At 42.0% G+C, this 18,716-nt stretch overlaps 1 protein-coding gene across 1 annotated transcript; it reads left to right on the forward strand.

The window, feature by feature from the left end:
• Nucleotides 1–326: 326 nt before the first annotated feature.
• On the forward strand, nucleotides 327–14,575 carry LOC138292213 (keratin, type II cytoskeletal 7-like). The gene is made up of 9 exons (XM_069230658.1): nucleotides 327–980; nucleotides 1,253–1,476; nucleotides 5,264–5,324; nucleotides 5,542–5,637; nucleotides 6,730–6,894; nucleotides 8,122–8,247; nucleotides 8,348–8,568; nucleotides 10,850–10,884; nucleotides 13,470–14,575. Exons 1-9 carry the CDS (start codon nucleotides 438–440, stop codon nucleotides 13,757–13,759), a joined length of 1,761 nt encoding a protein of 586 aa, XP_069086759.1. The 5' UTR covers nucleotides 327–437; the 3' UTR covers nucleotides 13,760–14,575.
• Nucleotides 14,576–18,716: the final 4,141 nt, after the last annotated feature.

Consider the following 18,716-nt stretch of genomic DNA (forward strand, 5'->3'; position numbering starts at 1 on the left):
TCTAAAAGTTAAAGGAAAATAATTGCATGTCATTTGCAAGGGTGATGTGTGATCCACATTGTCAATAGAAGCGATGAAATAAAACATCTGAAACGTGAAGCAGACGTTATTTCATTTGCGCTAAAGTGATACATGTAAAACACACGTACTGTAAATCAAACCCACAGAAAATTTAAAAAAAAAGAGAAAAAGGAATTCATATTTTGATAGGTGTGCTAAAGCAGTGAAAGGTGACAGGTTGCTGCAGGCCATACCAAGCCCACAAGTGAAAGCTGAGCTCTTAATGCAGGAGGCCAAACCCAGTCCACTTAGAAGATAAAAGGGGCCAGCCCAGGCTCCCTGACCAGAGGGGGTTCACTCGCTCTCCTTCACGCTTCCCTCTGTTTCTTGCTTTTTCCCTTTTCTCCGTTTCAGTCCATTAGCACTGCAGCTCCAGAATGAGTTTACAAGGCTTCAGTGCGCGATCTTTTGGTGGTCAGGGCTTCTCTGGCTCGAGCAGTCGAGTTGCTCGCTCTTCTGGAGCTGGTGGTGGTGCGCGGGGGATGAACAGCAGCATGAGCGTCCATCTAGGAGGCACCAGAAGCATTTCCTTTGGTGGAGGCACCAGAGCAAGCTCGGGGTCTAGCATGGGTGGGGGGAGCTTTGCTGCTATGTCAGGGGGTGGTGGATTCGGCAGTGGAGCCGGGTATGGTGGATTCGGTGGGGGCTCTGGTGGGGCTGGAGGCTTTGGTGGATTTGGTGGCCGATCGGGTGGTGGAGCAGGGTTTGGTGGTGGATCAGGGTTTGGTGGTGGAGCAGGGTTTGGTGGGGGAGCAGGGTTTTCTGGTGGCGCACCAGCAAGAATCGAACCCGTTCACGTCGACCCAAACCTCTTGGTTCCTCTGGATTTTACCATTGACCCCAGTATTTCAGAACAAAAAGTACAGGAGCGGGAACAAATCAAGACTCTCAACAACAAATTTGCATCTTTCATTGACAAGGTAAGGCTTCCTTTTAACCCATATCTGATAAACTATTACTGTTTTACATAACTTCATTTGGTATTGTTTGCATTCGTTGTATGGTTTTAGTTTAGTAATATTTCGAGTCATTCCTTTTTTTCTGCTTCTATCATGTCAGGTACTGTTTTGTCTGCTGCCAATCCTTGAACCCATAGCTGTCTAAGCCAGCACATATATTTTGGTTGTTGTTGATGCTCCGTCTATATAAAAAACGCATGTGATCATTTTCAAACGTGTGCGTTGGGTCGCAGGTTCGATTCTTGGAGCAACAGAACAAGGTGCTGGAGACCAAATGGAGCCTCCTGCAGGAACAGGGAGGAGCGACGAGCGGATCCCGCAAGAGCAGCATCGAGCCCCTCTTCGAGGCTTATATCGGCAACCTGAGGCGGCAGCTGGAGGCACTGATCGGTGACAAGGGTCGCCTGGATGGGGAGCTGAGAAACATGCAGGGCATGGTGGAAGACTTCAAGAACAAGTAAGTGTGCCGCGCATTGGAGGCAGGCTACCCAGACACACGCAGAGGGCCCCGCATTGAAAATGTCTCGTCATTTCACATTCTAAGCAGTTTCTAATTTTCGAGCACCCACGAATTCAAATTTCCATTATTTCACCCGTCCCATGTGAATAAGATGACAATGGGGCCACAGTACACGGGGCTTTCTTTTCACATGCCATGCTTATCGTGTATGTACGCGAGTACAGAATGTAGCGGCTCCATCCTCTTCAGTGGTGACGCAGGACGCTGTTGGCGCTATAACGCAGAAGGGAGCCGTGAGGGCGGGTGCAGCACTGAGCGCCCCAGGCCTCCAGCTTTTATTGGAGATCCAGGTACATGAACGAGAGAACACGGCAGGGTAGAAGGGTGTGAATCCTGCGGGGAACGAGAAAACAAGAATACAATCAAAGATGAATGCACGTCATGCGTTTGCGTTGTGCGTGAGATGGGGCACGTTGTTTCCTTGAAAGCACAGCTGGAGGTACTGGGGCTGTGCTAGGGGTGCACTTTGACTTATTAGCTTATTATGGTTCTTATGAAGTGAGTACCACGGCTCCACTCTTGAGAATTGCAAAAAAAAGTAGTAGTTTTGATAAAGTGGAGGGACATGATGCATTCTGTCATACAGAGGAGTGCTGAGGCTGGAGAGAAGTTTTTCTTATCAGAGGGAAGTTGGTATTAAGGTGTTCAGTGAAGTTTTGAATAATCTACAAAATATTGGTTGAAGGGTGTGCTGGGCGGAATGGGGGAACTCAGGGCCTCTTATGAGCAAGGCATATATTTAACAGTTGGCAAGCCTGGTGCGTATTGCTATATACGTTTATTCGATGGATTATGAGCTTGTGGTTCCTTCTGTGAGAGAAAGGAGTGCTGGACATGGTGAGACATGATGGCTTCTCAGTTGAAGGGTGTGTGATGCAGCTGATGCCTTATGGTTCCTTTCTGTGAGTGAAGGCTGCTGGTTGGGAGAGTTTGGCAAGGTTACTTCTGAGTAGTGAGAAGGGTGTGGTAGAGGGATGTAGCATCTTGTGTGGAAGAAAAGTGTGCTGGGTATGCAGTGAGAAACAGGAGGACTTTTGAGAAAGAGGGTGTGTTGTGGGGAGCTAGGGAAATGTGACGCCATTTGTGAGTGATAACTCTATTGGTAAGATGTGTAATATGTGGTGCTTTCTGTGGGGTAAACATTCATGAGGTGAGAGATTGGTATGGTGATAAAATGGACGGATGCAGTGATTCTGTGAGAGATGAATTTGTTGAGTGATTTTGAGGGGTGTAGTGTCTTCTGTGAGAGAACAGTGTACAGAACAGTGAATTCTGTGAGGAAGTGGTGTGTGAGGAGAGTGTTATGGTCTGGAGCCTTCTCGGAGATTGTTAGGGCATAGGTTTCTGTGTGAGAGAGGTATGTTGGATGACATACAGGGGCATGGTCCTTTCTATGAGAGATGTTTGTTGAGGACCGAAACATTCCACGAGGAAGTGGTGTGTTGGATAAAGTGTCATGGCTTTGAGCTGTGCTTTTGGACATAGATTTGTAAAAGGGTGTGCCTGTTGGAGGAGAAGAGCATGAACCATTCTGTGAGAAAATGGTATTTCAGATTAGATGAAGGCACCTATCTACTTTTGTGAAGAAATTATGTTTTGGGTGAAGTTGAACATCCTGGCTGCATACAAGAGGAGTATTTTGGGTGGACTGATAAGATGATGTGTTCCTTTTTTGAAGGATCAGTGATGGGCGGAGTGGATGCGTGCTGTTGTTTATAGTCAGCTATGATTTGTTTTGTGTCTATTTGAGGGAAGGGAGATTTGGTAGTAAGGTGTTTTAGTAGAGTACAAGGGTGCCATTCCTTAATTCAAACAATGGAAAAAAGTGTGTTCAAGGTTTCGTGGAGAAGAGTAATCTGGGAGATAGTATTTAATGAGTGTGTTCAGAAAAGTAAAGATGTGTGATTTCTTTTTAGAAAGTTTGGTAGAAGCAGTATGGAGTTAACGGTGTGGTGTCTTTTGTGAATGAATGGTAAATAGTGAATTTGACAGAGTGGAGGATGTGATGCCTTTGTAAAATATGTGGAAGTTAAAATATTGGTAAAGGGACAAAGGGCCTTTATTTAGAGTTTGGAAAATGGGATACTGTGTCAATAACTTGGCTGATATTCCATCTGCAACATTACATGTGCATTATAGCCTGTGTCGCTTGCAATAAGGCAGATGGGATATCAGCCACATATGTGACGAAGTAACCCTTCCATCAAACTCTAAATAAGGCCCTGAGTTTGATGACCTGTTTGACAGGATGGTGGAAGGGCATGTTGGCAGAAATGTAGAGCATGCCATCTGTTGAAATAGACATTTGCAGAATATATTTAGGGCTGGTGTCCCTTCTACTGAAGGTGTGTATGAGAGCGTATCTAAAAAAGAACTGTGTTCTCCACAAAGTTTGCAAATAGTGCTTTCTACTCAATTATAGCTAAATGGATATTTGGGAAGAGCAGTGCCTTCTGTGCAAAGATTGGTAGACATATTTACACATCACTGTGCCCTCTTTGCAAAGGATGACGATGGGCAATTTGGAATTTGAGGTACCTTATTTATGAAGTTTGTAGATGGGGAATTTTTGTGGAATGAAGAGGTTTCTATGAGAGATTGGTGCAAAGGATTGGTACGACGGTGTATTTAGTGGATGTAGTGACTTTTCTGAGATATTGATGAAGGCCATATCAAGTGAAAAAAAGCACATTTGGTGGAATAGTAATTGAAGGTTAACCTGGGTGTAATGAATGTGTGTGCCTGGATCTGTAGACTAATGTCTGAAGGCATACTGAGAAGGCACAGAACACTCTGTGAGTGAATGGAGGGGATGAAATCAGGGAGAAAGTGCTATTCTGGTAGTCTTGATCTAGTGGAGATAAACTAGTTGTAGCATTTCTTTACTTCTCTAGTCCAGTGTCTCTGTGCTTGGAACTCCAATATGAAATATTACGTGTTGATGATTTAAGAGCAGTAGTACCAGTGTCAAGTGATGGCTGATTCTGGTGATCTGTTGAGAAATAGCACTAGGCACATTGATGAGACATTGATATTAGAATGGAAGGTCAATAGATGGATCAGTCAGTATGCTCAAAACAAGTTCTCAAGAAGTTACAAAGACCTGCTTTCCATGACTCATTATAATGCCCCAAAGCAATACCTAATTGAACGTTCAGTAGCAATAGCAGTTGTCTAAACCAGTGCTGCTCCAAGCACACATTCTCATATTATATTAATGAATGTTCTTGTATACATTATTATTACTATTGGTATAATTGTACTTCTCCCTTGATTTGAGCTCTGGCCTGTAACTCTTGACACACGACTTGATTGGCAGGCAATTATCGCATGATAATGCCATCTAGAAGTTTTTTTCATTTTTAATTTAGATTAGAAACTAGTAGGAATGAAATACATTGCAAAATATATTTGGTCAGTGCCATGCTATTGGCGAACTCCAAAACTATAATTTTCCTTACAGAAGTTATCTAGAGATTTGCAACTTTAGAAAGGGTGGTACTGTGGGGAAATTTATTTGGGGATTAACTGGGCCTGCACATGATTGCAGACAAAGAAGAAGCTGCAGAGAAATTGTGTTAGGCAGTTAAGTTTGTACCCGGTGCTTAAGAAAAGGCATTCTATCTCTGCAAGCAAAACAGCTTCAAGTCACACTTTAAAATGTAAACTAGTGACAGGGGATAAATGTGGCCTAAAATATGTCACTTCACTTCTCTAAAAACAGGTATGAAGAAGAAATCAATAGGCGCACAGCTGCAGAAAATGACTTTGTTGTGCTTAAAAAGGTAAGACACTTTTTTTAAACGATAGAAAAAATAACTTTACTTTTGTTAGTGACTGCAGCATTTGGAATAGGACCACTAACTATGGTGGTGGGAAGTTTTCTTACATTATTTCATTGGCAATATTACTAATTTTAATACCTTTCAGTAAAATGTTAACTTGTTATCTTCAACACTGACTGAAATGTAACTGAATCTTAATTTCTGGGTCAATTTTCAGGATGTGGATGCCGCTTACATGAATAAGGTGGAGCTTGAAGCCAGGGTTGATGCATTGACAGATGAGATCAACTTCCTTAGGAGTCTGTATGATGCGGTAATTATAATTTTCATTACCCATGGGCCAATTTGTTTTCCGTGCCATGGCACCATTTAGCGTTTCGTAATGTGGCAATGTTCCGAATTCCAAATATTCCACTCATTGGTAAATATATTTTATCAACTGCGGGTGCAGTCACCATATTTTGCATAGCTGATATTTGTTTACTTATTCATATACTCCCAGAAGTGCAAATGCCCCCAAAAGTATTGTTTGGTAAATCCCTCTGTCAATAACAATCAGGCTCAACTTAAACACAAAGTCAGTTTTTCCCCAAAAAGACAGTAATACCTATAGTGTCAATTGGTCCCCTATTATGTCAACATCCAAACGTTCAGAATTTTTTCAACACAAAAATTAAATAGAAAAAAAGCTGTTCACATAATATTGGAGCGATGTTTGTTTTCATTGAAGTACTTCTTCGTCCGCTTAGGTGCTCTACAATAGTATAAAAATCCTTCCCCTTCATTGACATAGTGGTAAGCAATATAGCAGCAATGGTCTTTTACCTCAGCAGAGGCCATTATGGTCCTGTGGCCCAAAGATGCAGTAATGCCCATTGCATGCAACAATTGAGTAAGTAGACTTCCTTTCAGATGAGTGGGTCACAATCCTTCCTTAAGATGATACAGTACAGTCGAGGGAATCATACACAAATCAGGATCTCTCACCTTTTGATATGATGCAAGTGAACTTCCACATCCTTTTTTGCAATATTGGTTGTTTTGTTTTGTTCATTTAACCGATTATGGAATTTTTCAATTTTGGTGTGATAACTCCAGCAGGTTTTCTTCATGCAAACACACTTGTACTGAGATGCCCATGGTTATCCATATTTTCGAGTCCACCTTACATAGGCAACACCCTAATATAGCAAATCCATGAAAATAATTGTACCACTGTTGAATGTCTCCCTGGGCACATTCTAGACTCTTGTTCTGTTTGGTTATGTTTTGTAAGTGGAGACACAGTTTCAATACACTGACCTAATTTCTACGATTCCAACTTTACTCAAAAGGAAGGTTAGGATTTAAAAGAGGAGATATATAACTCATATATATAACTCAGAACTCTGGTGTTATTTTGCAGGAACTCGCTCAGGTGCATGGAGACGTTGCCGACACTGCAGTCATTCTCTCAATGGACAACAATCGTGCCCTGGATCTGAACAGCATCATTGCTGAAGTCAAAGCTCAGTATGAGGACATTGCAAGAAGGAGCAAAGAGGACGCTGAACGAGCTTTCCAACAAAAGGTGAGAATTGTAGAAGAAGTACCTCAGAAAGGACAGTTGGAACTCAGATACATTCTTTCCATTCCTGTTTTTAAAAAGGTCTTGACTAGTGCAGGGAGGGGTAACAGGTACCAAAAGTTCTGTTTGTGTTAGATATGATGACAGAGGGCACCCACGATATGTGGGGCTTGAGAGGTAATCAGTTATATGGATGATTTTCAGATCCACCCTGTCTGTTTGTGGTCACAGATGGGACACGGACTAAGGCCCAGATTTACTACAGCTTTGTCCGGTGGTAATGTCACGCAAAGTAAAGCTTTGGTATATATTTTCTAGCACTAAAAGTATGATCTGCTAAAAAGATGCTCTTTTTTCAGCGCATAAAGTCCTTTGCATATAAACTATGCTATTGGCTTGATTCACTCCTTGTCATTGTTATTAAGGTATGATCTATGATCACTCGTATGTAGCTATCGCACTAGCATTATTCACAACAACAGAATGTGGAAATACGCTTAAAAATGGGTAAGCTGATTAATGTGTTGAGTTTGATGTTGTATTCTAAAGAGTACATATTGCACTTCTGAATTTACTTCTTTTTAACTAAAAGTGTAATTTCCCAGTAGGAGTTGTAGAAAGAAACAGTGCTCCTCAGAACACGTTTACCTCCTACTGTTAGGACTGGTTTTGCCAGCTTTGAGGCTAAAGATTGCAATGGAGCACCAGAGGTTGCATGGAGCAAGTCTGGAGTCACAACTGTGACCTCTAACAGCCACTAGATGATGTCTATGGTATTACTGTAGGAAATCGAACCTTATCTGTGCCTTTAGCATCTGGGAAAAAGGTGGCTTAGACTTTTATCAAAATGTGATTCTTGAACAAAGGAATATAAAATTAAACACACTGTTCCATATTTCGGCTAAAGATTTAGCAACCACACACCTACCATGGCATTACAAAGTGTTTTTCAGCACACTCCTGAGTGTCTTGAAAATCCCACTTCTCTATTGTTACGGATTGGGAATAGTTTTCAAGATCACCTTCATCTCTTCAACTAGTCCAATAGTCTTTTTTCCAATTGTGTTGGCCCAAGCTTCCTTTATTGTATTTCCTATAACTCAATATCAAATATTCATTGTAGGTAGCATCAATTATTTTATGGTACCAGAAACATAAACTCCGATAACCCTCGTTCATACTTCTGCAGGAAGCATTTTTATTTATCGCTTCTTTTTTTCTGTCTGTTAGTTTGATGAAATGAAGTTGAATGCTGACGCACAAGGAGGCAACCTCAAGTCCACCAAGAACGAGATCTCTGAACTGAACCGCATGATCCAGAGACTGAAGGCTGAGATTGAAAATGTGAAAAAACAGGTGCGTCCATTCTCTTCATACAAAATTCATCACATGAATCCAAATATACCTTGTAATGGCAACATTGAAGCTAACTGCCCCATTTGACTTCCATACACAGTGCGCCAATCTCCAGACTGCCATTGCCGAGGCTGAGGAGAGGGGCGAGCTTGCTTTGAATGATGCAAGAATGAAGCTCAGTGAGCTGGAAGCCGCCTTGCAGAAGGCCAAGGAGGACATGGCGCGCCAGCTGCGCGAGTACCAGGAGCTGATGAATGTTAAACTGGCTCTGGACATTGAGATCGCCACCTACAGGACCCTGCTGGAAGGAGAGGAGGGCAGGTGGGTGTTACATACAGTGTATGAGAGAATTCTGTACTTGTGGGGCCCAGGAAAGTTGCTGATAGTCAAAGAGTTCATTTTCAGCAGTTGTTCTTCGGGGATGAGATGTGAGCACACAATGATCAGTCAAATCATAAAGCAAAGCCAGGAATGTTCAAGCAAGGCATTACCTGGATGTGCTTTTAAAATGTATGATATATCTTCCATAGAGACACAACTAACTTACCAGTCTCAAGTGTGGTACGTAATGAGATGCAAGTCCAAGGTAGCAGGTAGCCTGGCACCCCAGATGTGTTACCCTTTAGATCCAAGGATCCAGTATTCCCATCCCAGCATTCTGCAGCTACTGGAGATGACACCGTGATGGGGACTCAGGGCTGCGGTCAGACTGATACTCAAAAACATAACACCACAATGAAGGAAACGCTGCACGCAGGGTGCTGTTCACAGATATAGATTTATTTCCCAGGAATAATTCTGGCATAACTAGCACTTGGTGCCTAGCTCATGTCTGAATTGAAGCTTTGAGAGTGCTACACATGGTACATGTTCATTTTGCTTATTCCACATTCACGTAGATTGTTTTTATCAATGTGTTAGGAGTAACTGTGGAATGGAGAATGCACATCCCATGTTCTGGATATTTCTGCATGGATAGTACTTTACTAGTATATATGTACCTATTGGCTTTATCAGAACCAGGGCATTTGAGTGGGCAAAGTAGGGCATCAATGCTGGATTGATGCTTTTATTGGAATGCATCTGCCTAAAATGGATGTCTCCCTCCACTCACACGTTGTTGTTAAGAATTATATTTATTTGATACAGTATGAGTCTCTAAGCTTCTGAGGATTTTGGTTTTACTCCCAGTCAGTATTTAGGGCAAATCTAAGCGAGGCTACAGATGTCATGCATTATCAGCCAAGCACAGAGAATTCACTGCTTCAAGACGCTTGTTACTCACAAACAAAACATTAAGACACAAGAACAGTACCATCCATCTCATTGAGTAGGCATACAACCCAGGCATACTACTACTACTACTAATAATAATAATATAAACCAACACACCTCCCTAAGCAGCAACAACTTTCAGACACGTCACAACATAAGGAATCCGGGACGTTAAGTGGCCTGGCACGCCCAGGCGTATTACTGCAAAAACACAAGTAATCCAACCTTTGTGGATTCCGTGGCTCACAGACATGCTCAGAGACTGACAGAGGCACTCAAGGCATAAGATCGAGTGGCATGGTCAGGCATACTACCGCTGGCACGCGTAATAGAGTTTGTGTACAGCCTGTCACTGGCGGACATTTTCCCAGACAGACACAGGCAAACTCGGATCTCTGGAAACATTACAACCCAGTTGTAATGTTATTCGGATACAAAGTCTCAAACCATCAAGCAGCCTCACAATCTTGCTACCATCCAAGGAGTTTAATGCACCCAACAACCGTTTTTAGAGAAGGCGCTACCATAAAGACATAGCAAATATCAATACCAACTAGTTTATTCTTCAAGGGAATGCCATCGAGCATACACAGTGGCAACGAGAGCCATGGGACCTACCGACAGTGTAGGAGGTGCAGTGGTCTCAAGGCCTAAATATGGCTATCTTTTACAACTCAACCTGTGCTTATGGGAGCCCAATTTCCTAACTCGCATTAGGGCCAACAGCACCCTTGCTACGCCACTGCTGACAACCAGTTTCAATTTATGTGTCCCTTTGTAGCATTATGTAGCATTAAGCTTGACCTATCCCGCATTACATCCTCTAACAATGTTATCCTCTATGTCCTGATGGTAAGAGGGCTGTTCCACCTAGTAAGTCCCTCACATAGGTTTAAAGATTTCTGATACGGTTATTTATAGGTACGTTATTCGATAGGGGCATACATGAAATACACAAACCAATATGATTCTTCCTGCAAATGATCTTACAGTGACATCTGAAACCTAAAATCACTGAGTGGAGGAATGTTAGAGCCACATAAAGCTTGTTCTGGCATTTTAATTTATGGTGCACTTTTGACACATTCTGCACAAATAATTAATCTTAGTCATTTCTCAATCATGATCTTACAAAGCCTTTTATCGATAAGGATACAGCAACTTTATGATGGTAGTTCTACTATTTACATTATAAATTCTGCATGCTTCCAGCAAATTCCAACTTCATTGGTATACATAATGTTTAAAATGATGTGGAGTATGCACCAGCATATATGTTAATCTGTTCTTCTCACTTATATCACACATTTCTTCTTTTTCATTACAGAATGGATGGTGCAATTCAAAGTCAAGTCACCATGAGTAAGTAACCAAAATATTCTGGTTGTTCAATAATATTTGGTATTGTGGAAGATTGCATCATGTATTACAAACACTATCACTACTCGTGAGAATTTCTTGAACTATGTCAAAAACACGACTTGACTTTTATTAATTACAATCGGGGTCTCGATATGGTTTCCAAAAAAATATTAGTGGAGACCACTAAAAGCCTCTCTGCTTTTTCTCCGATCCTTGGGTTGTCAGTTCATATTAGCCTGTTCTCTTGTGAGTAGAGTAAACGTCATTGCCACTATCGTCCTAGGTACTTGTACATTACTGCGCTGCAGTTTGGGAGCCAGACATTCTTATTTGGGTCTTGACCCTCCAAAGGGTAGTGTGGCCGAGCAATCAAAGCTTATTCTGTGACTCTTGTTCGAAGGCGTGAGGGAATGCACCTAGTATAACCCAATGCTCTTGCTGAAAGTAAGTGAAAAATGTGTACAGTAAAAGAATTGGAGCCAGAGAACCACATGTGGGAAGGAGCCTAGTAATCCCAGGATCTGCATGTGTTCACCGTGCTGGGCTCAAGAACTGGTGATGGCAGGTAACAGGAGTGGAAATAGAGCAAGTGTTGGTAACTCTGGCCAAGTTATCTCCTCAACAAGTTACAAGTCATCTCGTAATGAGTCCTTGGAGTGATGAGAGTCTGGAACTCAGGTAGTATAGGGCATACAAATAGCGCTCAGTAAAATATACTATTCAGTCACATACAGTAAAAAATTAAGACAAATACATTGCCCAAAGGCCCTAGCATCTTAATGGACTGGGACATAGCCGCAGTCCATGAAGATGGTCCTTACATAGTAAGATAATATAGTTTGCAACAGCATATGACTCTTTGAAATACGGTGAACTGATGGAAGAAAGACTGTGACTTAGCAGCTGTCCTCCGGAAGCTTTCAGCCTCGGTCATTTTTCTAGAACTGTGTTTACCCTCTTCAGCCAGTCAGTCAAAATTATCTTTAATTGGTTAATTAAAACCATAAAAGACCCTCTCCTGTCAATGGAACAAAGTTATAAGAGAAAAGTATATAAATCTATCAGATATACTTTGAATCACTAGGTCTGCCCTGTTGATGTGTGTCCCTACGATGGGACCAGAACTAGAAAACTTTGGTCTCAGCCTTGGTGTACACATCAGCATGGCATGCCAAAGGGAATTCATGGAACTGGCTATTAAGAGTCAGTTCTTATGCTTATAAGCAGTGCTTTAAATAAGTTGGCACTGTCAAGTAATGAGCACCTGAATTTCTTTATTTTGAGAGGGAGACTGCCTGCATTTTTCAACAAATGTGAAATACTTCTAATTGGAGAGTACTTGCACTCCTCAGAAGCAAGAAGATACTCTGGTATAGGGTATCAGTACTTCTGTTTTTCCATTTCAAGCACTGCATATAAGTTGGGAAATCAGAACCAATTAAAATGTGTGATGCATTCAAATATGATAATGCTGGCCACTAAGCCTTGTCACAACTTAAAATGAGACTAGACAGTTACCGAAAGGGTGAAGGCAATGTTTGCTTGAAGAGAGAAAGCCCAGATTCTTAATGGGCTGTCTCTGAATGGATTAATGCTTTTAGATTTAAACCGGGAGATGGGGATCTGGCCACCAAGATGTGGATTGAGCTCCACACAACTCAGACAGCTGAGGATAAAGTGCATGTCATCCATTTCCAGAAAGGGCTGAATGCAGGTCTGCCTGGGCAGTCAAACTGGTTCAGGTCAGTCTTTTGTTTTGTGGCAGGGCTCTGCCCTTGATGCTTTCTTCTAGAATTTAGACAATGGTGAAACTGCTAAGCGACCATAAAGGTACAGCCCAATGTCAAGGAAGGCAGGTTTGCTTTACCTCTGTTCAGGGAATCACCTTTTAGGTATAGGAGTGATGTGTCCTTGTAGAGGAAACTAGTCAGACTTGAAAATGTGCCCATGTGTCTTTCTGAGAGGGAAGTTAATAGCTGGGGTATGAGATGATTTGTGCAACTGGTTCAAATAAAATATTAAGTATATATTATGTGACAAAATAAGCCAAAATGGTGTAAAGCACCCTCTAACAAGTGATTGAGCAGAAACAAATCATAGACTTGATGGAAATGCTCGTCAATGGCAGGGAGCTTTGCATGAATATGGGTTGTCCCACTCAAGCCATCCACTACCTGCATGGACAGTGGTCAAAGGTGCACTGCAGTCATCAGCAAGCAGGCCCACCTTCATCAAGTGGCCCTCCAAGGGGATTTCCCTACAGAAACGTTTGAACACAAATAGATCAAATAGTGCACTTTCCAGTCCAAATGTCCCTTAAATCAATCCTTCGATTGGTCTTGAGATTTGAACACATCCTTAATGATGTCCCTCAGATATAAGGCTTTGGGAGTACTATGAGTTAAAGAAACATCAGTTGTGTTACCGCCTTTCCCTTGTGTCATCAGACATGCACCTAGTGACCAAGCACATCTAAGCATTCAGTAAAAAGATGAAGAAACGCTGTCTGGTTGGGGCTGTTTACATGGCAGGAAAGGGATCCAGTTCAGAACGTTCATGGTCACTTTTTGTTTTGCTTTTTGCAGCGATGGTCAGTGGAGCCTCAGGCTCCGGGGGCGGACAAGGACAGAGCTTTGGAGGCGGAAGCGGCTTTGGAGGCGGAAGCGGTTTTGGCGGAAGCGGTTTTGGAGGCGGCTTTGGAGGTGGCAGTTTTGGAGGCGGAAGCAGTTTTGGAAGCGGGCAAGCTCAGAGCTTTGGAGCAGGCTCTAGTTTCGGAGGCGCTGCTGGAGGAGGAAGCAGTTTCGGGGCAAGCGATGGAAGGAAATCGGCAATTATTCAAACAACCTCCCACCGCGTTTCAAGCGTCCGTCGTTAGAAGCCGTTACATCTGAAGGGAAGAGTTTCTCATAATGCTGGAAGTAGCATTGCTTACCCAATGGTACACATGCAAGAGTCTCTGGTGTCCCAGGCAAAGTCTAGAAAGCATTATTAGAAATCTCACTTCATTATACATTTGCTTGTATGATATGGGTTTCAAGACGTCTGTCCAGTGATTCTGAAATGTTTCCTAAAATGCTAGAGCACTATTTCGGCCACGTTGTACATAAGCATCCTCAAAAAGTCTATTCACTACTCCGAGTGCTTGCGAAAAGAAGCATTCTTCTAAGATAGACACTGCCTCGGTGCAATGTGAGATGCACACCCTACGTTCTGTAATATCAAGCCACCGGCAAATTATATTGGAACTCTCAGTACTCCACTTTCTGCACTTTCTGTCTCTTGCTTTCTGCTGTAGCTCTTACAGTTCCCACAGTTTGGGACTTCGGCGTCTCACTCTCTACTCACGGGTTCACTGTGCTTGATGAAACATCAACCACGAAACGCTTTATGTTATAAACGGATGTGGAAATACCCGGTACTTTCACGGAAGTCAAATAACCTCATCTCACCTGGGGTTAGTGAAAGTACAAATCCATGTTAAAGCTGGTCCTTTCCAAAGAATCCTCCCGCATTATGTGTTCCGAACCCGCACGGTATGCCTATGCAATGAGGCAAATGCATGTACTGTCAATGTAGTTCTCATTCTTTAACAGTGAACGCACTGCCATGAACGGAGATGTGCCTAGAGTGAAAATGCATCAATTTGTGATTGTTTATCTCTGAAGGTATTAAATAAAGGTCCACAAACGAGTGTCTGACTGCTTTGTGGTTGCAATGTGTTAATCCTTTCGTGTGTTTAACCTATCCTTATACATTAGCTAACGGACATTGCATGTTCTCTTTTGTGCGATTTATTTTCAGTATGTGTTTGGCTTGGTGAAGTGATCCTGGTAAGCAGACAATCATGGGACTGGCTCTGAAATCTCTGTCACTTTCGGGGCTGTAGTGTACCCGCAACATGGGTTGATTTTGTTAGACTGACAGTCAGAAAATGAGTTCCAGTAGTGACAGGAATGTCTTTCCCATCGCATTAATAGCACTAACAACAAGGCAACAACAGCACAACTTGTGGCTGGAGACAGATTCTCACCTCTTTCAGCTCTGAATTCAGCAAACATAGGGAGGGGAGTAACTGACTGTGCCTAGTGCTCCGAGCGCCATAAGCCACAGCCCCTGCGCCTTCTCACAGATAATCTCAATTCAACAAGGGAGATAAAGAAGCAGCACTTACAGCCTTTGTAGCAACATAAGAGGATCCTATTTAGTAAAGTTCTCTTCAGTGAAGGGCAGGAGGAATGCCACAGGGCAAAAAGACACCGCCTCCCTCATGCAGCAAGGCCAATGCTCGCTCTTCAGACATCTTTCCCAGTGATGGATGAGGGATAGTGAATTTGGTCACATAAACCAGACATTTACATTTAGGGCCGGATATGAAAGGTCCTAGCACCTCCTTGCACCACAATAGCGTATTTTTTTTTTTTTACTCTAATGTGGCTTAATGAGACAAAAATCGCAGTGGCATATTTACAAAGTGGCGCAATGCATGCATTGTACCAATTTATGACCCTTTGCTCCACATGATGCCTGTGCCAGGCATAATGTGTGCAAGGGGGGTGCTCCGCCGTTAGGAGGCCCACAGAAATCGCACAATGAAATCTACAAGATTTTGTTGCGCCATTTTGGCGTAATGTTTAATGCCTGGTCAAAGCAGGCATTAAAAGGATGCACCCACTGAAATCAATGGGCTTCCTAGCACTTTACTCCACTAGCGTCAAACATGAACTTTGATTTTTAACTTTATCAGTGGTAACCACTCAATAAAGTTAAAACTTTTGGGTATACCACTAGGCATTTTTAACTCACCAGGATCCCTGTCCATATCCAGCTAATATTATTTCTGAACTCCTGACTAAGGTTGATTCCATCCAGGTGGTACTTACATTCCATCCAGGTGGTACTTACCTACTTGGATTTCGAGAGGACACCGATATTGAAGCATGCCATGATGAGCAGTGGGTGAGGTGTTCACTTCCAGTACTTTGTTATATCTACGGTATAGTTGTAGGACAGGAAAAGCTTTTTCAATTGTGTAATATCTGCATACATTTGGTTTAGTGATACCACTTAAATTGTAAGCCTCTTCTTTGAATGGTCTTTAATACAATATTTTCGGGTGCTTTGGAAGTCCATGTCACCAACTGGAACTCTGTGCAGTTTTTGAAACCAGAGACATGCCAGTCACACTTTGTGATCATCTTGGCACCACTTAGTGTCCTTGAGGGATCCTGAAAAGGATATTTTGAAAAGCTGGGGACTTCACTTTACACTGTATCACTATCTCTACCTGACATATGATAAAGCATTGTATAGGTTGTAGTGACTTACTAATTATCTGTACTAATCACCTCATAGAGTATAGGTCAATAAGGCCTAACAATATTTGGTTTTGTGCATATTGTTGTAGTGACATGATAGAGCTAACACAGACTATTTGTATAGAATAATACCTTTACAAATTCAAATCAGCCAGAATAATGTGGGTGACTCAAGTTTTACATTGAAATCTCTGTGACATGTGATTGTTACACTAACCCCCTCTTACCAACAGGTCACTGAGCGACCATGCCAAGTAACATGTTACTAATTGTTGTCATCAAACAACAGGTTAGTAATCACCAAGCCCAGCAATGGTTTGCCATGTCTGCCACAACGCACACAACCGATCTATCCAGTCACATAGACAGTATAACGCCAGGAAGTGGCAAATGGCCATCTACATGCCTGGGAGCCTTGGGTGCTCCAAAGATATTCCTGCCAATGCGTCATCAGCTGAGTCTTCTGGGCGTCACCAGGTATGCAGGGAAGTGTTACTTAGCGCAGCAGATCTGAGAACAAATGCAAGCTAATATTCTCACTAACCTCTGTGACAAAGGGCTTTCCTGTTCTGAGATATTGACTTATATTCCTAGCTGGTTCTTCAGATTCTTGACATATGCTATGATGGCTTAAAACCTGCTTTTGTCGGTAGCCAAGTTACAGTCACGCTGGATGGGGTAATGGTCGAAGCATTCATTCATTCATTCATTCATTCACGTAATACAGTAATATTGTACATATTAACATCAAAGTGATTATTAATAGGGATCGAAAACAATGCTTCAGTAAAAAAATCCAGGAGAAGGAGAAGAAGGTCCTATAAGGGTTACCAATAAAACGATCAATTCATATGAACAGAGTTGCAAATTATATCTCATTTTGGGTATATGGAACCCTCTTTTTTATTTTCAGAAGTGGGTTGAAAATCTCAGAACAGAGGTAAACCTTTCAGAGTACGAAATATGACCAGTTGGAAAAGACTCAATGTAATGAAAATTGCCATTAGGTAATCAGACCCTTAGCTTCTAAAACAATTCGATTACGATCCTTCATTGAGAGTGTGCAGTATTAATGTGGTAAAAAATAATTTCAGTGTAATAACACTGCATATGAGACAAAAGCACTTCTGTAAATAGAAGGAGACATATTTAATTGAACACAGTAACCACTTAAGTGTTGAAGGTGAACTTCAGCTTGGAAAACGTCTTTGCTCCTCAGTAGAATTTACAGAGAATTTTCAATGGTTAAAAGACAGGAACTAGATTACAAGGCAGCGAGGGGCTCCACAATGAACACATTGTAATGAAAGGAGACATTAATAAGAATGATGCATCCTCACAGAAATGATGGGCACAAATTAGAAGCAAACCCTGGCTAGATGACTTTGAGGACAAATGGTCACATGAAAATGTTAGAAAACACCTGACGAAAACAGCCCATTAATGTATGGCCTTTGAATCTAACAAGGTTTGTCTAGGCAAACAGTATAATAATGCACATGCAAGGTTCCGACAGCAAGGTGAATGAGGATTTCCCTGTTTTTCATAAAACCTACGTATTTACTTGTAATTGTTCCTCTCTGTGTCGCAAAAAAATGGGGTTTTCGTTTTTTTATGCATCTGCAAAATAAAAGTATTGGGCCTTATTCAAGCAGGGAATTTCATGTGCCACACTCACCGCACACTTCGATTTCTGCCAACACCAGGGCAGAAATCTCCACCCTGAAGGTAGTCTCCATTTCCGGATGTAAATATCACCCTTTTGGTTATGACTAAAAGCCCCACCATCTTACATGAGGCGCTATAGACACGTATGGCTGAAATTAAGACCATAAAGTGACAGTCATGTTTTCAGTCATGTGCCTTTAGGCTGAGTTCGCACCAGTGGAGGCAGAAATCTCCGCTTACATGGAAAACTCTGAGTTGAAAAGAAAGGAAATCACCATTCAGCTGACCAAGATCACTCATACTTGATAAACATTAACCCCACATGTACAAAAATGCAGCCCACACTCTAGGCTCTGCCCTATTCTACTTGAACTGAGTGCCTTTCTGGACGCCACACACCAGCCCACCTCATTCAAGAGGAAGAAGCACCTCACAGAGGAGCAGGCGGACACTGAACGTTGTTCTATATCGCTGGAGGAAATGACATGGTCTCATCCATGCACTTTCATTGGAGCAGTAAAGAGGGCTATGTAGTACTACATTTAATAATGGTAATAAATACATAATAAACTCGGCACATCTGCATATATAGTATAAATTAGTTGACAACAACACATTTCAAAAATGAGTTGTGTCTGGCTCAAACATAGAAAACCACTAAAATTCTCTAGTTATGACTATCCTCACACACAGCATATGCAATAACTTGTGTCACCCACCATTTTGTTCTGTTGATAGCTAATTTCTGTGCATTTGTACCATTGGCAAACTGTTGTTATGAGCATGACAGATCTTTTGCAGTGTGCAACAGGAGTTGGGTGCAGTGCTTACTTTGTAAAAGAAAGAACA

The sequence above is a fragment of the Pleurodeles waltl genome, chromosome 4_2 (assembly GCF_031143425.1).
Source record: "Pleurodeles waltl isolate 20211129_DDA chromosome 4_2, aPleWal1.hap1.20221129, whole genome shotgun sequence".
Classification (NCBI taxonomy): domain Eukaryota; kingdom Metazoa; phylum Chordata; class Amphibia; order Caudata; family Salamandridae; genus Pleurodeles; species Pleurodeles waltl.

Coding starts and splice junctions, on each gene's coding strand:
- LOC138292213 (XM_069230658.1), top strand. CDS start 438: ATGAGTTTACAAGGCTTCAGTGCGCGATCTTTTGGTGGTCAGGGCTTC. Junction 981..1,252: donor TTGCATCTTTCATTGACAAG/GTAAGGCTTCCT, acceptor GTTGGGTCGCAG/GTTCGATTCTTGGAGCAACA. Junction 8,569..10,849: donor CTGGAAGGAGAGGAGGGCAG/GTGGGTGTTACA, acceptor TTTTCATTACAG/AATGGATGGTGCAATTCAAA.